The 15,825-nt window shown below is 36.0% G+C and overlaps 2 protein-coding genes across 3 annotated transcripts in view; both read right to left on the bottom strand.

The window, feature by feature from the left end:
- LOC118739174 (serine-rich adhesin for platelets-like) overlaps nt 1-13,679 on the bottom strand; it is a 42,824-nt gene extending 29,145 nt beyond the window's left edge. For both annotated transcript variants that reach the window (XM_036470358.1, XM_036470359.1), the window contains exons 1-2: nt 13,501-13,679; nt 512-3,722 (exon numbers count right to left, since the gene is read on the bottom strand). In XM_036470358.1, coding sequence (XP_036326251.1) covers nt 512-3,130 — 2,619 coding nt within the window. In that variant the 5' untranslated portion in view covers nt 3,131-3,722; nt 13,501-13,679. The remainder of the gene's footprint in view (nt 1-511; nt 3,723-13,500) is intronic.
- LOC118739186 (anoctamin-5) overlaps nt 1-15,825 on the bottom strand; it is a 366,850-nt gene that overhangs the window by 73,332 nt on the left and 277,693 nt on the right. The window lies entirely within an intron of this gene.

Raw genomic sequence — 15,825 nt, 5'->3', positions numbered from 1 at the left:
TAGACGGTAGAGGAATCTCGCTAGAGTTTTACTGAGATACAAATCTCCTCTTTCAATTAAGTTTACACGGTAGAGCAATTCTGAGAGATCTTCACTCTAGCTAGAGTCAAAATAGAGAAATCTCAAATTTTCTCTATCAGGTACTCTAGAAGCTGTGTATACGGTAGACAATTGTTACCTGTCATCTAGAGATGCTTTCTATATCGAATTATTGTCAACACTTGTTATATTTATGTACATTATCACACGCTTTAAATAAGTAGAAAAAATATTTCTCTTACAAAAATAAAACAAACTAATAAAAAATAAAAGTTCAAATTAAAGTTATACATAAATAATATTTATTGGGATCAAAAACAAAAAGTGCAAACAAAGGATTTATGTATGTATATAGCGACTAGTTAAGTATTACACATCTATATTTACAAACCTAGGGAACATGCACTCCACGCACATTTGTATGCTATTTTACTTTTACTACTTTCTTGTTAATCGCTTCAGTGGCATTTACCTGCAATTTACTGGTTGGCGGCGAGACGACCAAGCAAATCTTCATTGTGGCACGCAAGAATTCCTCGCGTTTCGCGTTCAAATCCTGCGGCACCGCGATTGGAGATGTCACGGCCGATTGCTTTAACGGTACCCGCTTCGTTGCGGCGCCCATTACGGCTGCAGGCGCTGTTGTGGCCGTCGTTGTTGCTGCGCTTGTTGTGCCCATGCCATCGCTATTGTTTGAAGCACTTCCGCTGGCGGCGGGGAGGAAAGGGTTGAGACTCTTTATGAAGCTACTGCCACTGGAAGCGAACGTGCTTGGTGCGGGCTTGCAAACAGCTGCGGCGTCTGTAGCTGCATGTGACTGCTGCTGTTGCTGCTGCTGCTTATGTGACGGCTGTTGGTGCAGTAAATGTCGCGTTGGTGAGTTCAAAATGAACAGCTTTCGTCGTTGTCGTCCTGGTGTTGACGATGAACTGGAGGCCGCGCTGGAAGTGTGCAGTGCGGGCGAACAGCTGCTTGCCGAAACTGCTGCTGGAATAGCACTATCACTATGTGTAGACTCTTGTGAGCCCGCTCGGCTGTAAGCTGGTGTTGGCAGTTGCGCGGAATGTGTGCCACCACTCGGCACTGTAGTAATGGCATCCGCACTTTTACCGTACTTGACGGCCGTCACATTGTCATCGAGCGGCTCGTCTTCCTTGTCGTAGGCACTGTGATAGGTGCGCGCGATGATTTCGGGCAAAAATGGATTATTCGGTGAGGTTAGTGTGTACTGGTAATACGATCCAGCCGCCTCACCCGAATCGGCGCGCTTCAACTTTGGTCTCCCGCTGGCAGACATATTGTTATTAGTTGGTGGTGGCGCTGTGCAAACACCATTATCGTCGTCGGACTCCTCTGGGAAGCTACCGACATAAAAGTCTGCGGCCACATGACTACCACTACCACTGGTCGTTGTGAAGCCCAAATTCTCCCACTCTCCCGATGAGGAGTTATGCGACGAGGCTGTAAATGCTTCTTTCGAATGTGCATGGAAGCTTCTGGTGCTTTCGTTGCTTGACTTAAAAAGAAAGTTTTGTAGACGCGTGAGCTTCGTGGAGCTGCTATCGCTGGTGATGCTACAACTTCGGCTTACTTGTTGTGGTTGCGCATCACTTTTACTGCTACTTTGAGATTGCAACTTTTGCTTTTCATGTTGTTCCTTCCCCTTCCAATCACTGACGTTTTTGGCTTCGGCACTGCCGCCATCTCCACAAACGCCCCCACTACCAGATCCAATTATGCCACTTGAACCGCTCGCCGCTGCGATGCCACCTCTGCTGCTCGTGCTCACTTCGCCGCCCATTGATGAATTGGATTGCTGCCACGCCCAATAGCTAATGCTCGACTGAGAGGGCGTGCGTTCGGAAAATTGCTCTCCAAAATTGCTCTCCAAAGAAGTACTCGAGTTCGTTGTGGCAACACTGCTTAAGTGATGGTAAGCGTACTCGGGTGGTGTATCGGCATCAGGGCTATCCAAGAGTAGTGCTGGATTGATGTGTCCTCCGCTGGTAGAACTGTACACACTACTTATGCTGCCACTGCCTACCGCAATGCTACCACTCCCAGCTCTACTACCACTCAGTCCAGGCAAATGAGTTAGAGAGAAGATCGACTGCGAGCTGCGCTGGAGTGGCGGCAATGTTCGCAAGCCGAAGTATCCAAAATTAAAGTGACTGCCGCCACTACCGTCAACGAGGCTGTTGCAACTGCTGTTCGTTTCTTGCGGCGAATATCGATGTGCCACGTGATTCGCGCTGATGCTGCCACCAGTGAGACCCTCCAAGCTGTATTCGGGGCGCTTGATTTCAAGCGACTTGTGTTCGCCGCGTCGAAATGACCGTCGTAACTTATCGGCGAATTTGCCACGTGACTCTTTGGAAATTTTGCTCTTTCCCGACGCAGAGGCGGGTCGTCCGTTCGAAGTTTTGCTGGTTATTGCTGTAGAGACTTCGTCCTGCTTCTTCGTTGCCTTTACTTTGGAGTTTTTATCGCGCTTTTGATCGTCGTCGTTTTCCGTTTGGATGTGGTCTAGCAATTTTTCCTGCATTTGCGATGGCGTTGGTGTCGCTTTATTTACTGCTGAAACTGTTTTGGCGTTCGTTATTTTTGTATTTGTTGTTGTTGTCGCTGCGACGACAACTATTGCTGCTTCTAAATTGCCGTGTTGCTTCTGTAACTGCTGTATGGTTGCTATTGCTGAGCTTGCGGTTGGTGGCGGAATCGCAAAACCGCCGCCCATTACGTCTGTGCTGCCGTCTTTCAGGCGCTGAGCGGCATCAATGGCAGCTTGTGCAGCGGTTGGCGTTTCGGTGGAAGGTTCTGTACTCGCAGTTGTGAATGATGATTTTATTGAGCTGGCACTTGTTGCTGCTATGGTTGTAGTATTGACTTGTTGCAGTTTCAATGCAGCCGAAAATGTGTTTCCTACACTTTCTGTCGTTCGAACTAATTTGTATCGTTTTGATTGCTTTTGCTGTGGTGATTGTTCAGGTTTTCCCTCTTCTCGTTGTGGTTGCTGCGGCTGTGTTGGTTGGTTCCTATTTTTATCGAAAACTTTATCAACACTTTGCTTTTGTGTTGATTTATTATCCATCTGTAGAGCGAGCTTGAGTTTTTGCTCGCTTTTGTTGTTTTCAATTACGTTTTAATTGCATAAATATAAGCAAAACCATTTACGTTTTTTTGGGTCTCTTTTAAAGTTCTTTATTGCAATGATATTTTCTATTTGCAGATTTTATCTATCATTTAGTTTTGGGTTTTAATTTTTTTGGTTTCAATAATTAAAACATTTTTTTTAAGCTTGAGTTTTATTTAAAATTATTTAAAGTAATCTAATCAAAATGTAGAGAAGCGTTTTAAGTTTTCCCCTAAGATCTTTTGATTTAATTTTTAGTTTTTGTTTTGATCTTAAAATTTGTATTGTAAGTTTTTAATCGCTAGTTTACTTTTTAAGCTTTGATTCCAGTTGATTAAGCTGAAAGGCAATAAATTAAGTATCCTAAATTGCTTTACAAATTTCCAGTGTGGTTTCGATTCTTATTCCGGCCACAATTTCAAATTCAGTTTATTTATTAATTTTTTTAATGGATTCCATTATATCTCATATTTCCGTTGAAGCCGCCACTATATGTATCAACTTCGAGTGTATACGAGCTTTTATTTTTTATTTTATGTTTTTTGAACAACTGTAAATATAAAATTAAAGGTTCCAAAATTAAATCGAAACAATTTTTTAGCTGAAAATATGCCACGCTAATATTATATCTATCTATATCTATATATATAAAAATGAAATGTTTTTCGTATTTCGATTCTGTAAAAAGCACATTTTTTGACCTTCTGTGTGGAAGGTTTTTTGATAAAAAAAATTTGAATTTTTTGTTGTTGTTGCCGAAAAATGAAGAAAGCTGAGATGTCACGATTTCACAATTTCATAGAGTTTTCTGTACATTAAATGTCACTAAACTGCTAAACGGCTAGCCCGATTTGGTTCATATTTGGAACTTATGTCAGCGCCAAGAAACGAAATATTCTAACCAAAAATGCACTCGCTAAGTGGCGCTAGGGTCGCAATATTCCTAAAAACTACATTTTCTTGCCGATCTGGCTCATATTTAGAATACAATTAAGCCAATTGAAAATAAATATTGAGACTAAAAATGTACACGATAGGTGGCATTGTGGACGAGATATTCCTAAAATTCTTATACACTGGGATAATGATAGATATCTACTATATATTTGAAGAAGTATGTATGCATGTACATATGTATGTATGTATGTGTCAGGTTGCAGCTTAAACGGATGGACAGAATCGAATGAAATTTTTGCAGAGTATTGCTACCACACCTGGGCTTATAATAGGAAGGAACAAATTGGGACTCGATAAGGGGGCGTGGCACCTCCCATAGGCGTGAAATTTTTTATCAGCTATAACTTCGGAACCATTGGTCACTTGAACTTAAAATTTAGTATGCATACATATATATGGTAGGCGCTTATAGTAGGCTATATATACATGAGTTTGTAAATAGGGGCGTGGCACAACCCATGGGCGTGAAAATTAGCCTTATTTTAAACAGAAAGAAAATCATTTGTCTCCTTTAATTTATGCTGAACTGAATATTGTACTACTGTTTTATATTTTGATTTATTTACCCCAAACGACTTCGGGTGCTCTGCTGGTATATAAATAAATATTAACTATACTTTTTTCATTGTTGTACTATAAAAGATTGAATCTTATTGTACTAATGCCTGAACCGAAATAAATGAAATGAAATTAAATGAAATCATAACATTTTTATATGCATAACATTATCATAACATTTTTATGTTCAAAAACTGGTTTACAAAAAAATGCGCAGCGGGTGCCACTATCCAATTCTTATCCAGTATTGCTTGCTGATTCCGAAATTTAGTATACTTTCCATATATAAGTTTTCGAGATATTTGCAATTTGCCGTTATTCAGCTTAAAGAAAGTGGTTCCACTTATTCACGTATATCTTATACGAAATGTAGCAAATGAAACGTAGAAAAACTCCCATAAACAGTATATATGTATGCACATCAGTTTTCTATAAACTTAGTATTTTTTGAGAAATTTATTAATCATTCCGGATTAAAAAAAATTTTAATTTAACAGAGAAATAATTTAGGAAATAATAGACTTTTTTTTAATTCTTTCATTTGTATTAAGCCTGTTTTTTTACAAAAAAAAAACAAGTAGTTATTTGAAAAGAAGAAATTTCAGGCTGAAATTACTGCTCGAAAACGTTGCTAGCTCTTAGACTATCTGCTAATATTACGGTTTGGTGGTTGTTGGAATGCATATTTCCATTGCAATGCATTAAAATTAGTTTTGAAACGGTTGAAGTCTGCAGCGCATTCGTTTGGAAGGCCCCCACACAAATGTATTGCAAAAGAAAAAAATCTACAAAAAGAGTTTCTAGAGGTGCAATGTCACTTTTAAATTGGTTATGATCAGAGTTAACTTTTCATTTTTATTTAAGGTGTTGGTTGACAAAATATGTATGTTCATTTAATTCTATTTGCTTTCTTTCCGGTAAATATTGGTAGATTTTTAGCCTTTGTTGGTAAAATTGGTAGAAAATATAATATAGTCAAAACGTTGGTATGTGGGTCTAACAAAAAAATGTTAAAGTCCCCTGCACTGATTGTAATGCAGTGACTTAAGTGTTTTTTTTTTTTAATGAAGATATCCCACCAAATGCCAATGGGGATAGCTCAGGTACAACGAAAATTGTGGTAGAGAAAGTGAAGATCATGGATTTTGCAGTAAAAAACTGTGGCATAGGCGGTGAATAACTCAGTGAGAGGGGAGACCAGTATGTTTGCATGTATTCATAAAAAAATATTTATTGGAGCAAAAAGTAGTGGGTAGGCTGTCCGCAAAAGGCTCCGGAAGCATTGTTCAGAGGATGCGTCAGACTAGGTCGGCCATACTTTAAAATGCCATCAAATTATAATTTAAGAAAGTTTTATTATATGGAAAGTGAGAAGTGCATGTGCAAAAATATCATAAATATAAATATATATTGTCGTTTAAAGTACCAAACCGCGTATCAAGATATTGTAAAACCGCGTCTGTGAATTATGTAAATTATCCTCGAGAGTGTAAACATACTCATATTTCAAAATGGTTCTCTATTGTATAAAGAAATCGCATACCTGGCCAGTATGTTTCAGGACGAATGGATAAGGATTAAGCCAAGAGCGTTTTGGCAGCTAATGCCAGTTACGCGGTTTTTGCAGAATGACGATACGCGGTTTTGTACTTTAAACGACGATATGTAAATATAAATATAACGCGCCTAAACAGGCAACATTGCCACATGGCTCGTTGGTTTTGCACTGATTTGGAGCCTGTTAAAATAAAACAATTCCATACCAAAATAACCGAAATGCAAACTAATATGAGAAGTGGCACATAGCAATACATTCTAAACGCCTGATTAGGGCAACCTAACTTAACTTAACGGAATGTAGAACTTAGGGAATCAAAATGAAACAGTTTTCGACGTGGCATTAAGTTACGTTAAGTTTCGGCTGTTCAATTATAAGCCACACCCATTAAACAGAATTATTAAGTGAGAGCCGTAAGTTACGTTAAGTTGCCATAATCAGACCATAAGGCTTCTTTCTATCACGTTTAGTTATACAAACTTCTCGAAATATGATTTGATGCAAAACATTTGCGAATGGGTAATACAATTATTTCCTTTCGCTGTCCTCCTTTTGCTGATTTCTATGTAGTGTTAACACTTTAATATTTAGTTGTGTTGAAACGTGTGTGCTGCTACCATTTCTACGTGTCGAATATTCACTTGAGCTCGTACATACTTATGCCACTTCCGGCAGCCATAAAATAACAAAATAGCGCAAAAGCCATATTAGAAGGAATAATAATGCCATAAAATAAACAAACAAACGCCAGTAAGAAAAATATTTAGCACACACAGGAGTTCACGCTGGCAGTGGTTAGCAATGACTTCATTCCGTGGGATAATCTAACATTAGTACGCATAATACCTACTTACGTATATGTATGTATTACGTAAATGTGTATACATGAGTGCATACAGGTAAATTGGCAGCTACCCAGCAGGGAAGGTTACGAGTTGGAAACTAGAATCTTACCAGTTAGTTTTTCTGTTCAACTAGTTTATGGGGCGTTCCATACCAAAACGAAACCCCACTTCTTGTTTTTTTTTAATTGTTTTTTTTTTTGAGATGACATATTTTCAAAAACAATTTTTTTTAACAAAAAATGTGTATGTGAAAATTTTTTAAAGAAAAACAAATTTTAAAAATATTTCTTTTCATAGAGAATTTTTCCTCTCTCCGTTCTCGAGATATTTGCAAACCGATTCAATTGATTTGTTTTTGGTTCTGTGCTGTAAAGTTTTTAAAATGTATTAATCAACCACAAATTTCATATTTATTTATTATTTATGTTTATGCATTAACCCTAAAAATTTGAAACAAATCAAACACATGAAGTGTGAACCCCGTCTGTTTTGGTATGGAACGCCACTTATATATACTTTTGTTTTCCATGTTAGTAACTAGTATTTTCAACAGCGCCAGGCAGTAGAAATTCTAGTAGCTTCATACCAGTTGATGGGGTTCTCTGCCTTTTCGTCACCAGCTAAAGAAAAAAAAAGACAGAGCGGAGGGAAACGCTGGCGTGCCGTGCCATTCGGGAGATCCGAGGTTTGTATGAATGGAGTGCGGATTTTCAAACTATTTTTTATTGCAATTATTTTTTATTATTATTTCAAAAAGATTTTTTTAATTTTTTCTAGTTCTTACGGTTTTTCTTAATTCAAAAATTCGTATCTTTTTTTTAACTGAAATAATTCACAATAACTTACGTTCGCTTAATTTATAAAAATCTCGACCACCTCTAAGCAGATTCGAAGCTAGGATCACAGAGCCAGAAGCAGTAGTTTTTACTTGACGTCATACAGTGTGAAATATTTATTTTTTTTGTAGCAAAATCAAAACTTTACTCATAAAAAGGACCTTCAAAGGGATTTTTTCCCCTTTTTTTAACATGAAATAGCATTTTGTTAAATTTAAGCAAAATTTAAGAGATTAAAAATATATCGATGGTCCTGTGCAATAACGGCACAATTCAAAATTAAAAAAATAAAAACTGTTACTACTGTTAAGTGGCTCATGCCTCGAATTCTTGTCGAATCCATGTCTAATCTTCAATACTTACTTTAGTAATCCTTACTGCTTACTTCAGGCAAGGATTAGAGAAAACGACAACTTAACAGTGGTATCAATTTTAATTTTTGAGTTTTGAATTGTGCCGTTATTGCAGCGGACCATCGTTTTGTTTTAAACATTTCAAAAATTTCTTTGCATATCGCTTTAAGGTCAAAAATTGCCTGAATTCTCTGTCGCTAAAGACTTAAAATGTTGTTTAATTTATTTCGGTAGCTCTTCTCGTAATCGATATAGCAAATTTTGTCGCAACAAAAGGTAATTCTCCACACTGTACGCAACGGCCGACATTCCCAAGAAACCAACTTGGTAGTATTTTGCATTTGGCTTAGATAATTTTAAGGTAAATGTCGTTAAACGCATAACAGAAAATGTTTCCACATTTGTGGCACCCCTAGGTCCCTGCTTTAGCTCATACCAGGTAATGAACTAAGTAAATACATGGCCTTCGATTATGGTGCAAAAGGGAACCGATTACCTTTCCACGCAGATATTTACTAACTTTTCATACGGAAATGAAGTGTACTTCTAATTTCTCAAGACGAAATCAATACCTAATTAGCCATTCTGCAAGGTATGACTGGTATGTTCTGATATGCGTACATGCCTACATTTCTATCACGAGTATGAAAGTGCATTTATTACTTTATCGCTTAGTACTTTCAAACAGCAGCTGCAGCTACTCATGGCAACATTGTGGCGAACACATTTATGCTTGTTTACATATAAAACAAAATTCCAAAATAAAAAACTCTTACTACTGTTAAGTGGTACTGGTCTATAATCCTTGTCTAATCCATGTTCAACTCTTACAAAAGTAAGTACTACAGTTTAAATATGGATTAGATAAGAATTAGGTAAATTAGCCACTTAACAGTAGTAAGAGTTTTTATTGTTTGAATTTTGAATTGTGTCATTATTGCAGAGCACCATCGATATATTCGATCAAAAGCAAATATCTATATATTTATTAATAAGAAACTAATATGTATGGAACTTGTGTATGTAGTTAATCGTTATGGCTGCTTTGTCTGCACTTAAGTAGCATTAATGATTAGTCATTAGCAATATTTATGTGCTATTGTTATTTAAGTGGTGTACCTACTGTTAAATCAGGGTAATAATTTAAGATCTACCTACATATGTAAATATGTTTGAAGATAAGTACATACGTACATACATACATATCGTCGCGGTTTTGTACTTTAAACGACGATATTTATACCTTTAGTGAACATGAAATGGTATTGTAACTTTGGTCTGATGTTTGTAAGTACCAGAAAAGGAAGAGATATACCCATTTAAATGTATAAATACTTTCAGGCGGGTCGAAAATTTATTTTTTCTCAAATCCCTCGGTAATAGTGAAAATACATATATTGTATCATGAAGTCAACAACAAGTCTGCAAAATATTAGTGTTTTATTTTAATTGTAAGAGCCCGCGCATCGACCGCCAAGTGACCCTCAAGCACACTAGACGAATAAGACCAATTCTTGTTAAAAATTCTGGGTTCAGCAAAAAAGTTTTGGTGCATATTATTATTACATAATGAATCCGTTAGCGCAAAAGATAAAATCAAATACCATTTTTTGCCGGCCTTTAACTAATCGTTAAACTCAAAGTTATCTGTTTTAAATAAAATTTTAATAGTTCTCTTAGGTATTGCACTGGCCTGTAGTCAAAAGATGTAAAGAGCAGCATTACTATTGCTGGCGTGCATTTAGGTCGCTGGTTCCAAATATTCCAATCTTTTTTTTTATATTCGCTATAATTTACGAATTTTCGCAAATTTAAGAACGACTTCGGTTGCTCTAAAAGAAAAGCCATTATTTTCCATCATCGTGGAAAAGTTTTGTTTATGCAAATGAGTATGGAAACACTGAACAGGCACAACTTCTAGAAACACCAATAAGTTTACTTATGTTTACGCATACAATATAAATATTGCAAACATAGGAAAATTACAAAAGCTTTAGGTCAACATTTTATTTTATTTTAAAATAATTTATTTATAATCGGAACGATTTTCATCATATTATTATCAAAAATCAGTAACCGCAAGTCTCGCCTTGAATTTGGTAATTATTACGTACCGATCGAGTCACATTTACCAATGTTATATCGAAAAAAATATTGGATCTCCAGTTTTTCTAAACAAATTTCTCTTCAAATGTATAAATAACCTTTAAATAAAAGAATCGGCTTACAGAAAAGTGTGCCAGGGAGCGGCTTTTTTCGTTCAATTTTCAAGTTTCAAAGTTTCCTTTTCAAAATCCATACACTTTGATTCAATTGCGCGGGCTAAAGATGAGTTTTAAATTAATCTTTCGTGGCCAATAACAATTGGCTTAGTCCTAAGACATCATAATATTACTATTGCAATACGGTAAAATGCATTTTATTTTCCCCCCATAAAAAATCGACAGCCTAGTATACTTACATATATGACCAGAACATGGAGCTATGCCGATTTAGCCATGCCCGTCTGTTTGTACGCAATCTAGTTCCTCAGTTTTCGAGATATCCGAATGAAATTTGATAAATTAATATATTTTTAGAATATCTTATTCATTTGTCGGAACCGAAAAAATCGGATCTCTATAACATATAGCTCCCATACAACTGATTGTTCAGATAGGAGATTTTTCGTTCTAACTTCTCCATTTATGCAGCTTAAAACATGAAATTTCGCACTATTTGCTCTCAAAAACAGAATACTTACATTGAAAATCGTGAAGATCGGGTCGCTGTAACCTATAGCCTCCACACAACTGATTGTTCAGATATGGCGTTTTACTGTGAAACTTCTTTATTTGGACAGCTAAAACAGTGCTGTATAAGCTGTATCTCCCCTATACCACTGATTGTTCAGATACAAGCTTTTGCAATATAACTCCTTTATGTAGGAAACTAAAACTTAAAAATTTTCTGATGTTCACGAAAGGTATTAAGCCTTCGGCGCTGCTCTTACTTGTTAGAACTTGATAAACGCACGTGTACAACATTCACGGTTTTTCTTCTATATTTGTTGCTAAGAAGGAAAAAAAACACGCATACAACTTCTACTGAGTGCCCAAGTATCTTTGCCATTAGAATGCCAGGAAAATCACAAATGTAAAGTGGAAATTAAATTAAAATGAATTCTATCTGATTAAAATTAAAATAATATTTATACGTACTAATTTCAAATTCTGCGACCACTTCCTGGCTAATTTACTTAGTGCGACAGGCGAACGGGCACGCACCCTCTACAGCGCCTGTTATTCTGCACGCAAGTCATTCCTTTTATTGCTATTATTGTTGGCACAACATAATCATAAAATCCGATATGACCTACGGCCAAAGCACAGAAAAATACTTTACACTAAAAATAAAAGAGGAATATAGTAATGGAGGGAGATTGTGATACAGCGAGGGAGTGCAGTGAAAGACGTACGCAAAACGGGCAATTGGTCAAGTGAAATCGGTCAGTGCGGCGACACTGATTGTTAAATTGATGGAGCTCATGATGATTTTTGTTCTGGTATCGCAGCTGCTGCATCCACCGCAACACCCTTAACCAGTGAACACACATTTTAATATAAAAATACGAAAATTTCTATAAGTTGAAGTATTTTGCCAGCCGCCAACACTCGGTTGGCCTTTTCGACTGGCTTTTGTAGTTTTTGCAGACTACTGGCAATACGCCAGTCCAGTCAATAGATGCTTAAATGCCGCTCAATAAATTTAAAGCTGGCTGGTGTTAATTGACTACAGGCAATTTAATGCTGGCTGAATAAGTGATAGACAGCGGCGATGTGGCGTCACGGGTTTTCGGGGTGAACGTGTTCGAAATGTCAATGGTAACGGTTCTGGCGCCTGAAAGCAGGCCATTCCATTTAGCAGAGGTTTGACTGGTGATGGAAATGAATTATATGTATGTACTTGTGAATAGCTTAAAATGAAGTAGCACAGTTTGGAAATTACCCAACAATACTTGTTTAGCAGCTTGAAAAGCATTTGTAGACGAGGCATCTACCCCATGGTGCTAATGTGCATATTTTTCGGCATTTAAGTTTTGACACGTTGATGAATGGCGGTCAGCAAAAAAAAAAAAAAAACAAAACAAGAACAAAGTAAACCGGCGTGCTGTGCGCAAAGCCACAAATGCGCATTAGGCTGTGGGCCAATGTTTGATCGATAAACCAATAAATTTCCCTAGCGGCGAGCGGGTCGTTGAAAATGCCAACTGTGCCACACATTGTGGCAATATGCTATAAATATGCACATATGATGGCTTTGATTGAAAGCTCTGAAAGTTTAATTCAAAATTCAAACCTGAAAAATGTTTATACAAAAGGCTTAGAATTTAAATCCAACGTGGCCGCAATACGTCGTAGGTCTTCTGGGAAGCAAAAGTATTACAGTAAAGATAAAAAAGTACTTTTGAAGTTTCTCAAATACGTTTTAAATAGTTTTAGTTATACTCGTATATATATGTGTTTTGGATTTACTATTTAGCCTTCTATTTAAGTTATACATATACAGTGGTGGAGAAATAATTAGTGATGCGACATTTAACAAGCTTTAGATATTTTTCCTTTAGTTGTTTAATGCTTATTATTTGCTTATAAAAGTACAGCTCACTATCTAACAAAAACCATGCAAGTCTGAATTTCTAACTTTGTTTGTACAAAAATAGGGAAATTTGAATTTTTTAACCGAATTTTGAAACCGGACGTTCTTCAATCAAATGGTGCATGGTTTTTGTTAGAGAGCGAGCTGTACTTCTATAAGAAAATAATAAACATTAAATAAACAAAGGAAAAATATCCAAAACTTCTTAAAATGTCGCATCGCTATTTATTTACCCGCCACGGCGCACAGTGGGGCAAAAAAGGTTGCTGTGGACAAATCAATTTTGAGAGCCCAAATATGAACCGATTTCAAGTTTCTCTTCTTTAAATAAAAGATAATTAAATTTCGCGTCGATCTATTTGTGGTGATTTTTTTAAAAAAAAAGCTCTGTTTTTTTATTTATTTATGTTGAAAATTAAAGAAAAATAATTTCACTTTACATTAAATTTTGGTACAAAGAGATCAACTTAATCAATGCAATGCGAATATTTTCATAAATTTTTTTGGAGACATATAATAGCGTGGCATATTATTTGGTACACAAATTACATATCTTAAAGTTAAAGTATCTATACATACTTACATGTCTGCTTAATAGGTAAAAAGTCTCGGTTACGTTTTTCGAATTGTGTTCATACGAACGAACGTATATATCCACATACAAATGCTCATTTTTCACGGCTTACACTTAGCAAAAAGTAGGACGCCGTTTTTGTTCAATTGCTTGTAGAATATTGTAAAAACATGTAAATACGTAAAGAAAGTTACCTGCAAAGAAAATAATATATTATTGAAACAAATTTAACTAAATTATTTCAGCGGAACAAGTATCAACAGTATTTACTATATGTATATGTACATAGCTATAAATTTGAAATAAATTCAAAAGTATTACCTTAATAACGTATCGAAATGTAAACTTGAGTAAATTGTGTTGACAGAGCAAAAAAAGTGTTAATTTATCGCATACTTTCTGGCTAATTGTTGATTTTTAGGAATTTGAAGGTAACAAACTGCGCTTTTGAGGTTATGTTGAAACGTTGCTAAAGGTCTGCATGGGCCTCCTTCTTTAAGCCGTCATCCTGTTTCGCTTTTCTCAAATATTTACTTATGTATGTACATTGAAGTGGGCTCATTTGCATTTTACAAAATGCCAGTTTTAATAATTTAATTTGAAAAACAAACAACTCTCGCCCCATAAGAATGTTAAGCAAGCACTTGTCTAATGGAGCGTAAAACCACCAGCTTTGTATGCACATTAGGGTGGTCCAAAAATGCATGTGAAAAAATAAAGTCGGAAGTCTCAACTCCTAGGATTGTTCTATTCCAAAAAAGATATATCCCTATTTTTTATTTCAAAAATCAAAAAATAAATAGAGGTCGCACAAAGCGCTCCAAGTTTTTCATGTATTTCATATGGGGTAAATGACTTTTCGTACAAATGGTATAGAATTCTTGAAAACCAAAATTTTTAATCGGACGCATAGGACATTGCCTTGTAAAAGTAATCGCTGAAATACACTGCAAGAAGTCGGTCTATCATTGACGGAGTTGACCATGTCGCTACCGATTCATCAATCCTGTAGTCGCTCTCCGGTACTGCAGGGTACATACATTGTACAGCAAAATACACATACATAAACACAATTGGAAACAAACTTCTTTCTGCAGTGATTGTGAGGCGAAAGCAGAACTTCGAACAGCTTAGAAATATATGTATACATACGTTGGAAATGGTCACAAGTGGTTAGAAGGCTTAGAAAGTAATAATACCAACAATTTGCTTGAATAAGTTAAACAAATTAAATAAAAAATATTCATGAAGAGGTCACAAAGAAATAATAATGGAAAATTTCCTGAGGTATTCAACGCTTAGGTACATGCTTTTAGTCATCTCAAGAGATGAGAGCTTTTAAGGACGTGCATACGTATGCTTGTTTTGTATACGGTTCATTCCATTGAAAAGAGCAAAACGACATAAATTAAAATATGCCCCAATTATCTCTATTTCAGTAGTAACCTCTTTTTGAATGACTACATTTCATTTACCTGTGGAAAAATATTAAAAAAACCAAAAGAAGCTTTACACCAGTCACAAGGAGATGTACCACCAGTCACAACTTTAAATATTTTTTAATATTTCTATGTAGATTATATAAAGCAAATTTTTATTGAAAACGAAAGCGTATAATTCATGTTTTACAGCACAAATACATCGTTCCGAAAATTAAGTGTTTTGGCTAAACTTCACCTTTGAGTGCACAAAAGTAAAATAGAGTTGTTTTCAGTGTTGTTTCAGTCACATTCATTCAAATGATAGTTACATAAAACTAAGAAATCGTTTAGTATTTTTGTTAAAGCAGTTTTATACATTAGTTATCGCTCTTGTATAAGCTACTAGTCACAATGGAATGGCCCATAACAAAGTGGTGTTATTTACAATAAAAGTTTGTGCTTCGTATAATACAGATAAAGCAGGTTGTAAGACTTGCAGAGAGTAACTTTTAAAAGTCGGGGGAACTTAAATTAAGGGTCCTATAAGGATTTTTTTCTTTTATAGCTCTAAGGGTACGTTCACACAGAAAGCGGAGCAAAGCCGAGCGAAGCCGTTCCGAGCGGAGTGAAGCTTTCAAATTGCTGTAGCTATATGTACATATGAAAGGGTTAATACAGCAAGATTTTCCAGAAGCGTTTTGGAGCTGAAAGCGAAACAGCTTTTGGTTTTGAAGTTTCTATTTAATTTTTCCGCTTCATAACGCTGCTGCAAAGAAGATATCAAAATATTAAAATGAAAACGAACTACTTAACTAATCTTTTGAAAAAAATTGAGTAAATATTTTTGCTGCTTTTCACTGACGGTCGGTTTTCTGGTATCTTTGCAGCCGAGTCCATGAGAAAAGCTTCGCTA

Source organism: Rhagoletis pomonella, unplaced genomic scaffold (genome assembly GCF_013731165.1).
Source record: "Rhagoletis pomonella isolate Grant_MI unplaced genomic scaffold, Rhpom_1.0 Rhpom_scaffold_00005, whole genome shotgun sequence".
Classification (NCBI taxonomy): domain Eukaryota; kingdom Metazoa; phylum Arthropoda; class Insecta; order Diptera; family Tephritidae; genus Rhagoletis; species Rhagoletis pomonella.
The sequence above is the reverse complement of the archived record's forward strand: the minus strand, read 5'-3'. Positions and strand labels throughout refer to the sequence as shown.